The sequence below is a fragment of the Protomyctophum bolini genome (assembly GCF_963924005.1).
Source record: "Protomyctophum bolini genome assembly, chromosome: 16".
Taxonomy (NCBI): Eukaryota; Metazoa; Chordata; class Actinopteri; order Myctophiformes; family Myctophidae; genus Protomyctophum; species Protomyctophum bolini.
The window spans coordinates 7193830-7205838 of NC_137877.1; the positions used below are offsets into that span (position 1 = coordinate 7193830).

The following is a 12009-nucleotide window of genomic DNA, read 5'->3' on the forward strand; positions in this document are numbered from 1 at the left end:
TTTCTCCCTCGATATGTTCTCCCTCTTTACCTGCCTGCCTCTCTCTCTCTCTCTCTCTCTCTCCCCATCCCTTCCATGCTCTCTCTCCTTCCCTCCCCCTGTGTCATTAGCGTGCACTGTGTATATTTATAACCCCATAAAGCTTTTATGGCCCCCGCCATTACGGAACATTGGAGGTCATGTTGACAACAAACGCGCTAGGATACTGTAGCCAAAGCACATACCGGGCGAATGCGCATGTATACCCAGAGCATTTTGCTCTGCAAAGAGACAAACAAACTTCATAATGCAAACACTAAATGAACAAATGAGTTTACAACCTCCACGCCGTAATGGTGCCACACAAAAACAAAACAGGCATAAAAATACAAAATAAACAAGCTATCTGAACAGAGAGGGGGGAAATAACACACTTAAGAGAGAAGTGAAATATCCTGTAAAAAGTTAATTTGCGGGATGGACTCGAATGTCGCAGACTTATACTGCCGCGGTGTTGTCGCTTGCAGAAATAATTACTCTGCAGCTGGCTTCGAGAGGGGGCAGAATAAAAACGCATCATTTGGGTTTGGGGTTTGGAAACGTTTACCGTGTGGCACTATATAATAAAGTAGCCTGAGCCCACAGCCCCAAAGTGAATGCACACATACAGTACAATACTCTCTGCTGCGATGGGAACGGTGATAAAGTGAGATCTACTGTATCTGCCTCCTATCTGCCTCATACTTATCGAGCTATGCCGGCGATAAAAATGCTGGCCATCAATCACTGGGGGCAGCCAATCCGGAAGCTATGCTTATGGGATTACAACCCAGCCTTTTATCCAATAGCAGACAATACTATGGCGGGGATATACTGTATAATATGCTGTGCACGCACGCACGCATGCGCACACACACACACACACACTCACACACACACACACACACTACACACTACATTTTCTTATCTGTGCTGTGGGGGCAAAAAGGCAAAAAGGACAGAAAAAGGCTTCAAGTCAAAGTCAAGTCAAAGTCATGCGATTTGTCACACACGTTACCGCAGTGACATTTTGTTCTCCGCATTTGACCCATTTCTCTTGGAGCAGTGAGCCGCAGCCAAGGAGCGTGCCGCGCTCGGGAAAGGCTTGACCTTTTCCCCATCAACCCTATTCAGAGCAGCTGACCCAGCAGCTGACCCACACTCCACGCTGCTCCGGGCCCATCACACCAGGTCCATGAAGCCCAGCTATAGGGTTCGCCCTCGGGGGCTGAGGCTCCACATCCACGCACTCTTAACCCCCCCCCCTGCGGGTCTCGCCTCTGACGGAGGCTGCGTGAATTCATGTTTCATCGCAGTGTGCTCACCACGTTAAGAGCAAGGGAGAGAAAGAGAGAGAGAGAGATAGGGCGGATGTGAGAGAGAGAGTGTGTTGACCTTGGCCTTTGGATATTTTGTTCTCTATACGTGAGGCGTCGTAGCCTTAAAATGTTCAGCGTGGCACGGCAGGCTGTAAAGTGCTGAGCTGGAGGAAAAGAGATGGTTCAACTTTCTCCGGCAATTAACATGGCAGCAGGACATCACTGCGGTGAGGGAGTGTGTGTGTGTGTGTGTGTGCGTGTGCGTGTGTGTGCGTGTGTGTACCTGTGACGGTGAGCTCGGTGGTCTTTCGAACAACGAAGCCTCCATACTGGACCTCACAGGTGTAATTCCCAATGTCGTCTTCTTTCACGTCCCGGATGGACAAAGTGTCTCTCTTCTGGACGATGGTGGCTCGCCACTGCTTCGGACGACACTCCTGCACAACCAGAGAGGAGACGGAGAGGTCAGACTTTCAACTGCACACAAAAACCTCGGCCTCAAGGCCTCCATGTTTAACACATTTTGGTGCTATAGTCACAGTTGTACTCGTCCTATCAATTAATTACGCGGGGCGCTCATGACAAGTAGTTTGATATCGTTATAAGAAAGCCTCGCTGTGTTTCATGTTTGGAATCGCTCCGGGTTGCCACGGACGCTTGCCAAGGCCTCGCCAGCACTGCTTTCCGTTTCTCCATAGCCGTTAGCTTCTGTATTAGCCGCGGCCTTGTGCACGCCGTCCATGGTTTTGAACAAACGGCCGACGTTCGGAGCTCATTTGTGTTTATCCGGTGATCCCGATCTGAACATCGGCGTTTTCTAGAGCAAGGATTGGCCTCGTTTTAGCTCGCTAGCATCGACGCTAATACTTTCGCATCCAAGATGGAGCCAAACCCGGACGCGCGTCATAGTGGAATTGATTCTCGTCACCACCACCAATTTCGTCCACCAGGTACAGTAGCACTCAATGTGTTAATAACTCCCGCGAGTTATGACTCAAAAAGCTCCGATCCAAAATGACAGGCAACAGACGCTGCTAGCCAGATGGAATGTGTATAGAATATATTGCACATGGCTCCGGGAACGCAATATTCCGTGCAAGCATGACATCAATCATTCCTATGAAACTAAAGACCTCCGCTTCACTTCATCATGAATTACTGCCATAATTCAAAAGACCCAGAAGTGGTTCTAGTTGGCCACAAAAGGGATTGTGTGTCACCGGGGCGTTACGGGAGAGAATTGGAAATGTGGAGGGTAAAACGCGTGGCATTTCTATCACGTGGAAAAGCCCACATGGTATAAGATTATAAGGTTTGCCAAACAACAGTTGCCCTCCTTATCCGATAAAGATTTATTGCACTGAACTGAATATTCTCCATTCAATATTATTGCGAGAGGCACAGAGGGGGCTTTGGATGTTATTTGCCGAGGTGCCTTTGTTTGTGTACTGGTGACTGTGTAGATGTGTGTGCATGTGCGTGCGTGTACTGCAGGAAGAGTCTAGTGCACGTGACTCCGCCACTTTGCTCCTTGCCTCTAGCTTCCTCTACCTGCTCTGGCAGGGACATCCCAGTCTCGTGGTGGATTCTATTCCCACCATCGCTCCCGCCTCCGGCAAAACCTCGGAAATTCAATCAGCGTTGAGGCTCCACAGCGATCCAAATAACTCCGGGTTCCAGCGCTCCCAGTCATTACCCGGGCCCTTAATTGAATCCCGTGGAAAAACCTAGAGGTCGAGCCCCGGTTGCAGTTAACCCATTCTGACCTGAGATCAGATTCATACGAGGTTTCCATTGGACACACACACACTGGTCTGATTAACCCATTCTGACCTGAGATCAGATTCTAAAAATGTCAGTCGTTCTTCGATTTTTCAAAAATAGCAGACCTACATGCTCATAGCGTGCCACTCGGTGGCGCGCTATGAGCTTGTAGATCTGCTATTTTTCAATAGCTAAAGCATAACATGAGGCTAACACCAAAATGGGTTCCCGTTCAGAATGGGTTAATCTAACTGTTACTGCTGATCTGCCTGTGATTAGTTTGGCCTGAGCCCCTTTCCCTGGGATGCTCTGCTCCGCTCTGTGTGGTCCGCAGGCCACGGCTGACCTCATGGCGAAGGTGAGAAGAACCCAGGTAATATAAGAGAGGAGGGGACGACGAGGAGGAAAACAGAGAGGACATTTGGAGGACGTTCCAACGCTCGTCCCACGGGGGGGCAGAGAGTGACATCGCAACAATTTTCTCCTCACAAGTTTTGTGTTATCATTATGAAAGCCTGCATCTCTACGTTGGGATGCGTAGAGAGATGCCCTTGGATGCCGATCCTCTTCCTCCTCCTCCTCCGGGCTCTCTCCTTTCAGTATTCTCTTCAGATGCCTTGAACGCCGGTGTGGTGGTGGTTGCACTGACTGCACACAGAGAACCCTTATGTAATTCGCCGTCGTCATTTCCATATCCCATGCATAATCTCCCCAAGTGATCTGACTGGAACCCGCATCGAACAAGGCTTTTAAACATAAACAGCCGTGGAATTAGATGAAAACAAAGCAAATGAACCGTTCAATATTATTTCTCGCTTGTATAATCACGGGGGTACAGACATCCTCTCCTCTATACCCCCCCCACCCCCTCCCTCCCTCCCCCAGGTGACAAATACAATATTACAATGCATAAAATGATACATAAAGACTACCGAAAACAAATTGTGAATTACGAAACGGCACACGGAACACACAAAAAGTACATGCACAAAGAAAGCATGCGCAAATGCGAACACATATACACAGAGGCAGATACAGTACACACAGACACATGCACGGTACATTGGGGCGGCTGTGGCTCAGGAGGTAGAGCAGGTCGTCCAATGATCCGTGGCTCGGTGGTTCGAATCCCGGCTCCTCCTGTCCACATGTCGAAGTGTCCTTGGGCAAGACACTGAACCCTACATTGCCTCCAGTGAGTCGGTCGGTGTGGGTTCGCCACCATTGGTGTGTGTGAATGTGGGAAGTGAGGACGCTGGCGTCGACTGTTCGCCGCTTCACCTCCCAATGTATGAATGAATGAACCATTGTAAAGCGCTTTGAGCACTTGGAAAAGCGCTATAAAAATGCAATTCATTAAAAATGCAATTCATTATTATGCTCACGCACATGCACATGCACACACACACACGTGGTGGTATTCACTAGGATCAGAAGCGTGGACGGGCTGGTCGGAGAATGACAATTACAGTTCTGCAGATAGCATCCGAGGTTCATTGAGGACAAAATTGGTTACATTTGTTAGTTTTTTTTCTTTTTACAACTTCACAACACATTTATCTTCTGTTTAAAATCCAACCAACCTTGATGCAATAACAACTCAATGTATTGTCTCTGCCTCGTCTAATATTTATGGAAATAACATTGGTTTAGTGTAGTTACAGATGATGTGTACACTACGGTGTGATCCCAATTTGTCCAGTGACACGTGCAAGCTGCTATACTTTGTCAGGCAAAGGGAAAATATTTTCGATTGTATTGAGCATTTCCAGTTGAAATTATTTCCCTGTCAAGATAAGGCAAAACGTTACCCAATTTTTTTTATCAAACTGGAGTGGTATGAAAATATATTTTCACCACACACACTAAAGACAGGGAAGCCAGGAAGGAAACAAATGTGTCGTGGACTGGCCTATTCAAAATTTGGTAAAAGTTTCATGACATTAATTTTCATACATTTTTATTTTCTGTTGTAGCACCCACACTGTGGAATTAACTTCCACCTCATGTCAGAGATTCTCAATCCTTGTCTGTGTTTAAATCACGTCTGAAAACTCACTTGTAGTCCTTGGCATTTGAACATACTGATTAAGAGTTGCTGCTTCCACTGCATTGTGTCCTTATGTTGCCCTGTTTATTTACTGTTGTTGTTGCTTTTTTTCTTGATATTCTAGTATTTGTGTGTGTACGGCACTTTGTTTCAACCTTGTTGTATAAAAATGTGCTTTATAAATAAAGTGGATTGGATTGGATTGGATAAAAGTTCAGGTTTTTTGGGGGGCAATTGAGCGACAAAAAAAAACAAAAATGACACAAAGTAGTTTTTTATGTCACAAATCCCATTAAAAGGAAGCGATGTGACATTTCTAAGTATCGTGGAAGAACAATGTGCACCCCAAAATAATGATACTTCAGAGAATGTCACGCCGCAGGAGCTGCTCTCTCTAAAAAAGGTGACTCAATTCTACATGCCCTCTTTAGAGTCCCCAGAACATTTACATGCAAAAGTGCCCGTCGTAAAGTGCTGGATAGTTTCATCTATTCAGCGGAACGCATAATTAACTGCCATTATGACACTAGTACCCATGTCTATTTGTTTTATTACTTTGACCCGCTCTGCCTCAAAAGGCATATGCGTTGGAGGGAGTGCACTTTGCCCTGTTTCTGAGTGAGATTGCGGTCAAAGTGCCAGGTGGAGCGAGATCAATTCGTGGCGGCGACGACTCGCCACGACCTATTTTTTTACGCCATGACGTATTCTTCATTATCCGCCGTGGCGAGTACAGAATCCGCCATGGCGAGTACAGAATCCGCCATGGCCGCGACTCGCCACGACCTATTTTTTTACGCCATGACGTATTCTTCATTATCCGCCGTGGCGAGTACAGAATCCGCCATTGTTTATTTTTTTTTTGCGTGCCGTGGTGCAGGTTTTATTGTCCTACTAGTACTATTCTCGGAATTATTTCATCCTCTTGTAGCGTAACGGTTAGCGCTCTCGCCCCTATAGTCAAGGCACTGTGCCGGGCCAGGTTCGATTCTTTTAAGTTATTTTTTTACCCGTACATACAGTGTGTGTGCGTGCGTGCGTATACAGTGTGCGTGCGTGTATGCGTGCGTGCGTATACAGTGTGTGTGTGTGTGTGTGTGTGTGTGTGCGTGCGTGCTTCATCGTATTTATTATTATTATTATTATTATTAATATGCAGGTAATAATAATAAATACGATGAAGCACGCACGCACGCATATACAGTGTGTGTGCGTGCGTGCGTAAATACGATGAAGCACGCACGCACACACACTGTATACGCACGCACGCATACACGCACGCACACTGTATACGCACGCACGCACACACACTGTATGTACGGGTAAAAAAATAACTTTAAAAAAAAAAAGTTTGTTTTTTGCAAGAATCGAACCTGGCCCGGCACAGTGCCTTGACTATAGGGGCGAGAGCGCTAACCGTTACGCTACAAGAGGATGAAATAATTCCGAGAATAGTACTAGTAGGACAATAAAACCTGCACCACGGCACGCAAAAAAAAAATAAACAATGGCGGATTCTGTACTCGCCACGGCGGATAATGAAGAATACGTCATGGCGTAAAAAAATAGGTCGTGGCGAGTCGCTGCCATGGCGGATTCTGTACTCGCCATGGCGGATTCTGTACTCGCCACGGCGGATAATGAAGAATACGTCATGGCGTAAAAAAATAGGTCGTGGCGAGTCGCCACGAATTGATCTCGCTGTCTCTCCAAAGTGCATACACATTTCTTAACCCATTCTGAACGGGAGCCCATTTTGGTGTCGGCATCATGTCGTGCTTTAGCTATTGAAAAATAGCAGATCTACAAGCTCATAGCGCGCCACCGAGTGGCGCGCTACGAGCTTGTAGGTCTGCTATTTTTTGAAAAATCGAAGAACGACTGACATTTTTAGAATCTGATCTCAGGTCAGAATGGGTTAATCAGACCAGTAGTGTGTCCAGTGGAAACCTCGTATGAATCTGATCTCAGGTCAGAAAGGGTTAAGTTCTGTGTGCTCAATGTGTGGTGGATAAAAAAACGTTACCGTTCTGTGCTGCACGGCCCGTATACTGTATTCCAACCGGTGTTGTTTTTGGCAGCAATTTATTTTATTTTAGTATTAGTCCTAGTCTCTTGAATAGTTTAGTCATTTAGTTTTACTCACATTGTAGTCACCTGGAACTAGTGTTAGTCTAGTTTTAGTCGACTAAAATATCATAAGATTTTAGTCGACTAAATCGACAGTTTGATTTAGTCGAACAAAATGTATTTTCGCGGGCCTTGATGCCGTCATAGTTTTTTTTCACATGCTGAAAATAGACTAGACATGCTATATTCAGCATGCAACTAATTGTAAAATGACTTATACTGGATCTCTTGTCCACTAGTCCCTTACTAGTCTCTCAGGACAGACTGTTGCCTCGAGGAACAACAGGGGAGGTCGCCGTTTTCCCCGAATATTTGACGATGGGATTCTCAGATTGGTCCCTTCCTAACTCATTTTAGTCTAGTTTGTCGACGGACATTTTTTTGTCTTGAGTTTTTAAGTCGCCGAAATCAACTCCGAGTGTCCCCACCTTGTACCAGACGATGTCCGGCTCCTTGCCGGGCTCCATGTAGTCGTCGATGTCGGGACAGAGGATGTCTTTGCTCTTGCTGAGCTCAGCCTTCTCTGCTCTCCTCATGTCGGAGTTGTAGCACAGGTCGGTGTCGTTCTCCGCCACCGTCAGAGACATGGACACCTTCATGCAGTAGGTGGAGTTCCTGTGGAAAGTGTCACACACACACACACACACACACACACACACACACACACACACAAAGAGAGAAATACTTAGTGAACCTTTGCTTGACAACATGATCATTCATGAGACATTATCGCACATCACTGGCACACACACACACTGTGAGGAGTAGGGGTACTGTCCATGGTGCTGAAAAACTCAGGCAGAAGAGAGGTGGACTTATCCTCACACTCTGTCTACACAGACCACCACAACATATGCGGTTTATTATGGTATCATAAAAACAGTATGTACAGTGTACATTCTGTCAGACAGAAGCACATTACACATTACGCTTGCTCATTATTAATCCCGACAAAATCTCTCTCTCTTCCCTCTCTCTCTCTCTCTCCCCTCTCTCTCTCCTATCTCGTCTCCGATTGCACACATGGCAAAAAGAAAAACAGAACAACGACACCGCTAAACAAAACAAGCAGAGCCGCCCCCACACCACATTCTCTACTCTCTACACACACACACAATCACAACATTCACATTCCTGTCACACACACACACACACACACACACACACACACACACACACACACACACACAGACGGGCAGGGAGAAAAAAACATATGCATACACAAGCAGGATCTAATACATCTCTTTTTATTCATCTCTCTCTCTCTCTCTCTAAACCATTCAAAACCCCTGCACCCCCCCCCCCACACACACACACACACACACACACACACACACACAGACCCCCCCCCCCCCCCCCCCCCCCGCCCCCGCCCCTCCAACGCTGTGTATTTGTGGTGGGGTTAATAATAAGGAGGTGTTCAGCAGCTTTACCGAGTCAATGACTCACGCTCACGACCACTATTGGATTTATAGAGAGGAGAGATGAGAGAGAGAGAGGAGGGATTGGGGATGGGTGGGGTTGGTGGTGGGATGACAGCCCAGATGAGAGAGAGAGAGGAGGGATCGGGGGTGGGGTTGGTGGTGGTGGTGGGATGACAGCCCAGGCCTGGGAATGCTAATCAGAGGAGGAGGAGGAGGAGGAGAGGATCACGGACCGGATCACGGACCGGATCACGGACCGGAGCGAGAGCGAGTGAGTGAGTGAGTAGTACTGGGCCCCCAGCGGAGGGCGCTGCGAGAAGCTGCTTCATCATCACTATAAGCCATTCAGGACGGGTCGGGAACCGCTTTTTGTGTGTTTTAACCTTAAAGCAGCTGTTATGTAATGCTATATACTTTTAGCAGCTGTTATTTAATGCTATACTTTTAGCTATTGTAAAATAGCAGACCTACAAGCTCATAGCTTGTAGGTCTGCTATTTTCTTTTGAAAGAAAAAAATTGTGAAAATGGTGCGCAAATTTGGGATATGTGTTCTTTCAGAGCGAACGTTTTTAACTCAAATCTTTGCTTCTGGGGGGGGGGGGGGTCCCTGGAACAACATATTTTCAGATGGATGGGGGTCGGCGGCCAAATAACATATACTTTTTGGGGTCATTGACATGAAATAGTTTGAGAACCACTGATTTAGAAACACAGGTTTTTCAGAAAACTGTCACTGAACATTTTTGTAGAAGCTGGTCTCAGGTCTAACTGGGATAATGATGCAGCTAATGCCCTGACCAAGTCTCTACACAACTGTACCTCAGTAACGAAGCTTTCTAATTAACACTGTAATTATCAGCTCTCCCCTTCTAACGATCGACCTCTCCAAACTCTGTGAGGGTCCCTGTTGTCGCCAGTTATCCCTATAGAACTTCTTTGTCATTTTTTGAGCTGGGCATATAGCTCCTCCTATTATGCAGGTCAAGCTTTTCGTCACCTCATAGCTGTCAGTGTTATTTTTGCATTTGCAAATAGGCGATCTACAAGCTCTAACAAGCATCCGTGAGCTTGTAGATCTGCTATTTTCAGCAGCGCAACCTTAGCGTAAAATGACTTTTCTAAAACGGGTAGTCCCAATACTTCATTCTGATTGGCTGGTTACCGTCACGTGACCGGTGTAAATTTCACCGATAACCCACTCCTTCAATCACTTTGTATCAAACTGCAGCCTTGTAGCTGAACTGGGGAAGGGGAGCGCTTCATTGCCTTACAAACACATGCCGTGCGGGCGTCTAAGCACCGCCCGGCTCATATGACTGTGAATGTGTGGCTCCAGGCAGCCCCGTAAATACATCAAGCGCTTTTCTCCCGTCACATATAGCTACTTGCGGAGCAAAACAAGGAAGTGTTGTGGCTCTGGCTTGCTCGCTCTGGTGGCGCAAAGCGTAGATACTTTTGTGAATGTAATAGTTTTATTAGGTTAATATTGCTACATTGTTTGTAACCGTTTTAGAAAAGCAATAAGCCACTCGAGGCCCCAGCTTACCGGGTATTTTACACTGGCTGCGGGGTAGAAGCCCCTCGGCTGCGCCTCGGGACTGCCTACGCCCCCAGCCAGTGTAAAATACCCGGTAACCTGAGACCTCTCGTGGCTTATTGCTTAAATACTGAATCTCGTGTCCACTATAGTCCATTCCTAACATTTTGTCGAGTTTTTGTTTGACGAAATTGTCAATATATTTAGTCTTATAGTGTTAGTCACCATAGCATCGTTTTCAAAGTCGTCTAAATCAACACTGCATGCCATCATGCTCATACTCATGGTCACCATTGCGACAGTAATCGTCGGTCAGAACTGTCACCTCCTTCATCCTCGCCAATCAGGCATCAGCGCCTTCATGACCGATACCCCCTGTTGCCCTTCATGACCGATACCCCCTGTTGCCCTGTCAACACAGGGCCATTCTAAACCCAGCCTGAGGGTGTGTGTGTGTGTGTGTGTTACTACCCCTGTCTGTCTATCTGTCCTCTCTTACACTGGCCTGAAGTCAGCGGGGGCTGTGTACGCGCGGCGGTGACCTGCGTGTATACACACGGCCCCATATGGACTTTCATTTCATTTCATTACATTACATTTACTGCTGGCCAGATGCTCCCATTCACCGTAAATGACAGGGTTTTCATATGATCTACTCAGGTTATGGAAGCAATAAGGGGAGTCACCTCTCTCGTATAAACACCTCTGACCCCCGCGGCCATAAAACACTGGCGCACGTACACTGCCCCACAGCTGAGGCTCCCCGCTGGCCCGGCGCATAGCGATACATCCCTGGTATATAGACGCATGCGAGGAGGGCAGAGGGACTTCGTGTGTGGAACGAGAGGCAACACAGGCTTGCATTGTACTGCGCAGCCGAAGGCTGACTGCAAAGGGCATCGCGGAGAAATGCTGTAGGCGGAAACGTCGGAGTGGTTTTAGCGAGATATACCCGACCCAAGGCCGTGTCCTCTCTCAGTTGTGTTTGGATGTGTGGTATTCTATCGACTCAATTCCAGCGGTATTGCAGTGAAAGACTTTGTGTAGGAGGTGTTGCAACAACAACATCAAACGGTCAAGACCTCATGGAGCCCCGGAATGGCCCGCGGAATGCTGCACTTATTCTGCATCGATATGACAGTGTTGAAAACACCCCGAATACAAGCTTATCCCATTCTGACCTGAGATCAGATTCATACGAGGTTTCCACTGGACAACACACTTGTCTGACGAACCCATTCTGACCTGAGATCAGATTCTAAAAAAAGTCAGTCGTTCTTCGATTTTTTCAAAAATAGCAGACCTACAAGCTCATAGCGCGCCACTCGGTGGCGCGCTATGAGCTTGTAGATCTGCTATTTTTCAATAGCTAAAGCATAACATGATGCTGACGCCAAAATGGGTTCCCGTTCAGAATGGGTTATATACCTACACGTTGCGGATGCGCATCAGCGTTCTGAGCTTGTAGATCGGCTAATTTCCAGCACACAAAAACACGGTCATTACACTGAAGTATAAATCGATTAACGGGTCCTTTTGGCTATAGGGATTCTGTGAGACACAGTCCCAATACTGTACGTGTTTTATTCCCTTTTTTACTTTGTTTATGATTTCCTGTATATATATAGAAGTGTACATTTGTGCGTCTCTAAATGTTCTGATGAATTGAAAATGCTGGACCCTGTTGTAAACAGTGTGTGAGTGGCACAGATTACAACCACACACAGAGATTTTGAAAACATGACCAATGACCAAAAAACTCCCAT

The 12009-nt window shown here is 46.7% G+C and overlaps 1 protein-coding gene across 1 annotated transcript in view; it reads right to left on the reverse strand.

Annotated features, from left to right (window-relative positions):
* il1rapl1a (interleukin 1 receptor accessory protein-like 1a) overlaps positions 1 to 12009 on the reverse strand; it is a gene marked incomplete at both ends in the record, with an annotated part of 157681 nt that overhangs the window by 128686 nt on the left and 16986 nt on the right. The window contains 2 exons of the mRNA XM_080785245.1: positions 1621 to 1774; positions 7710 to 7896. Of these exons, the coding sequence (XP_080641371.1) occupies positions 1621 to 1774; positions 7710 to 7896 (341 nt within the window). The remainder of the gene's footprint in view (positions 1 to 1620; positions 1775 to 7709; positions 7897 to 12009) is intronic.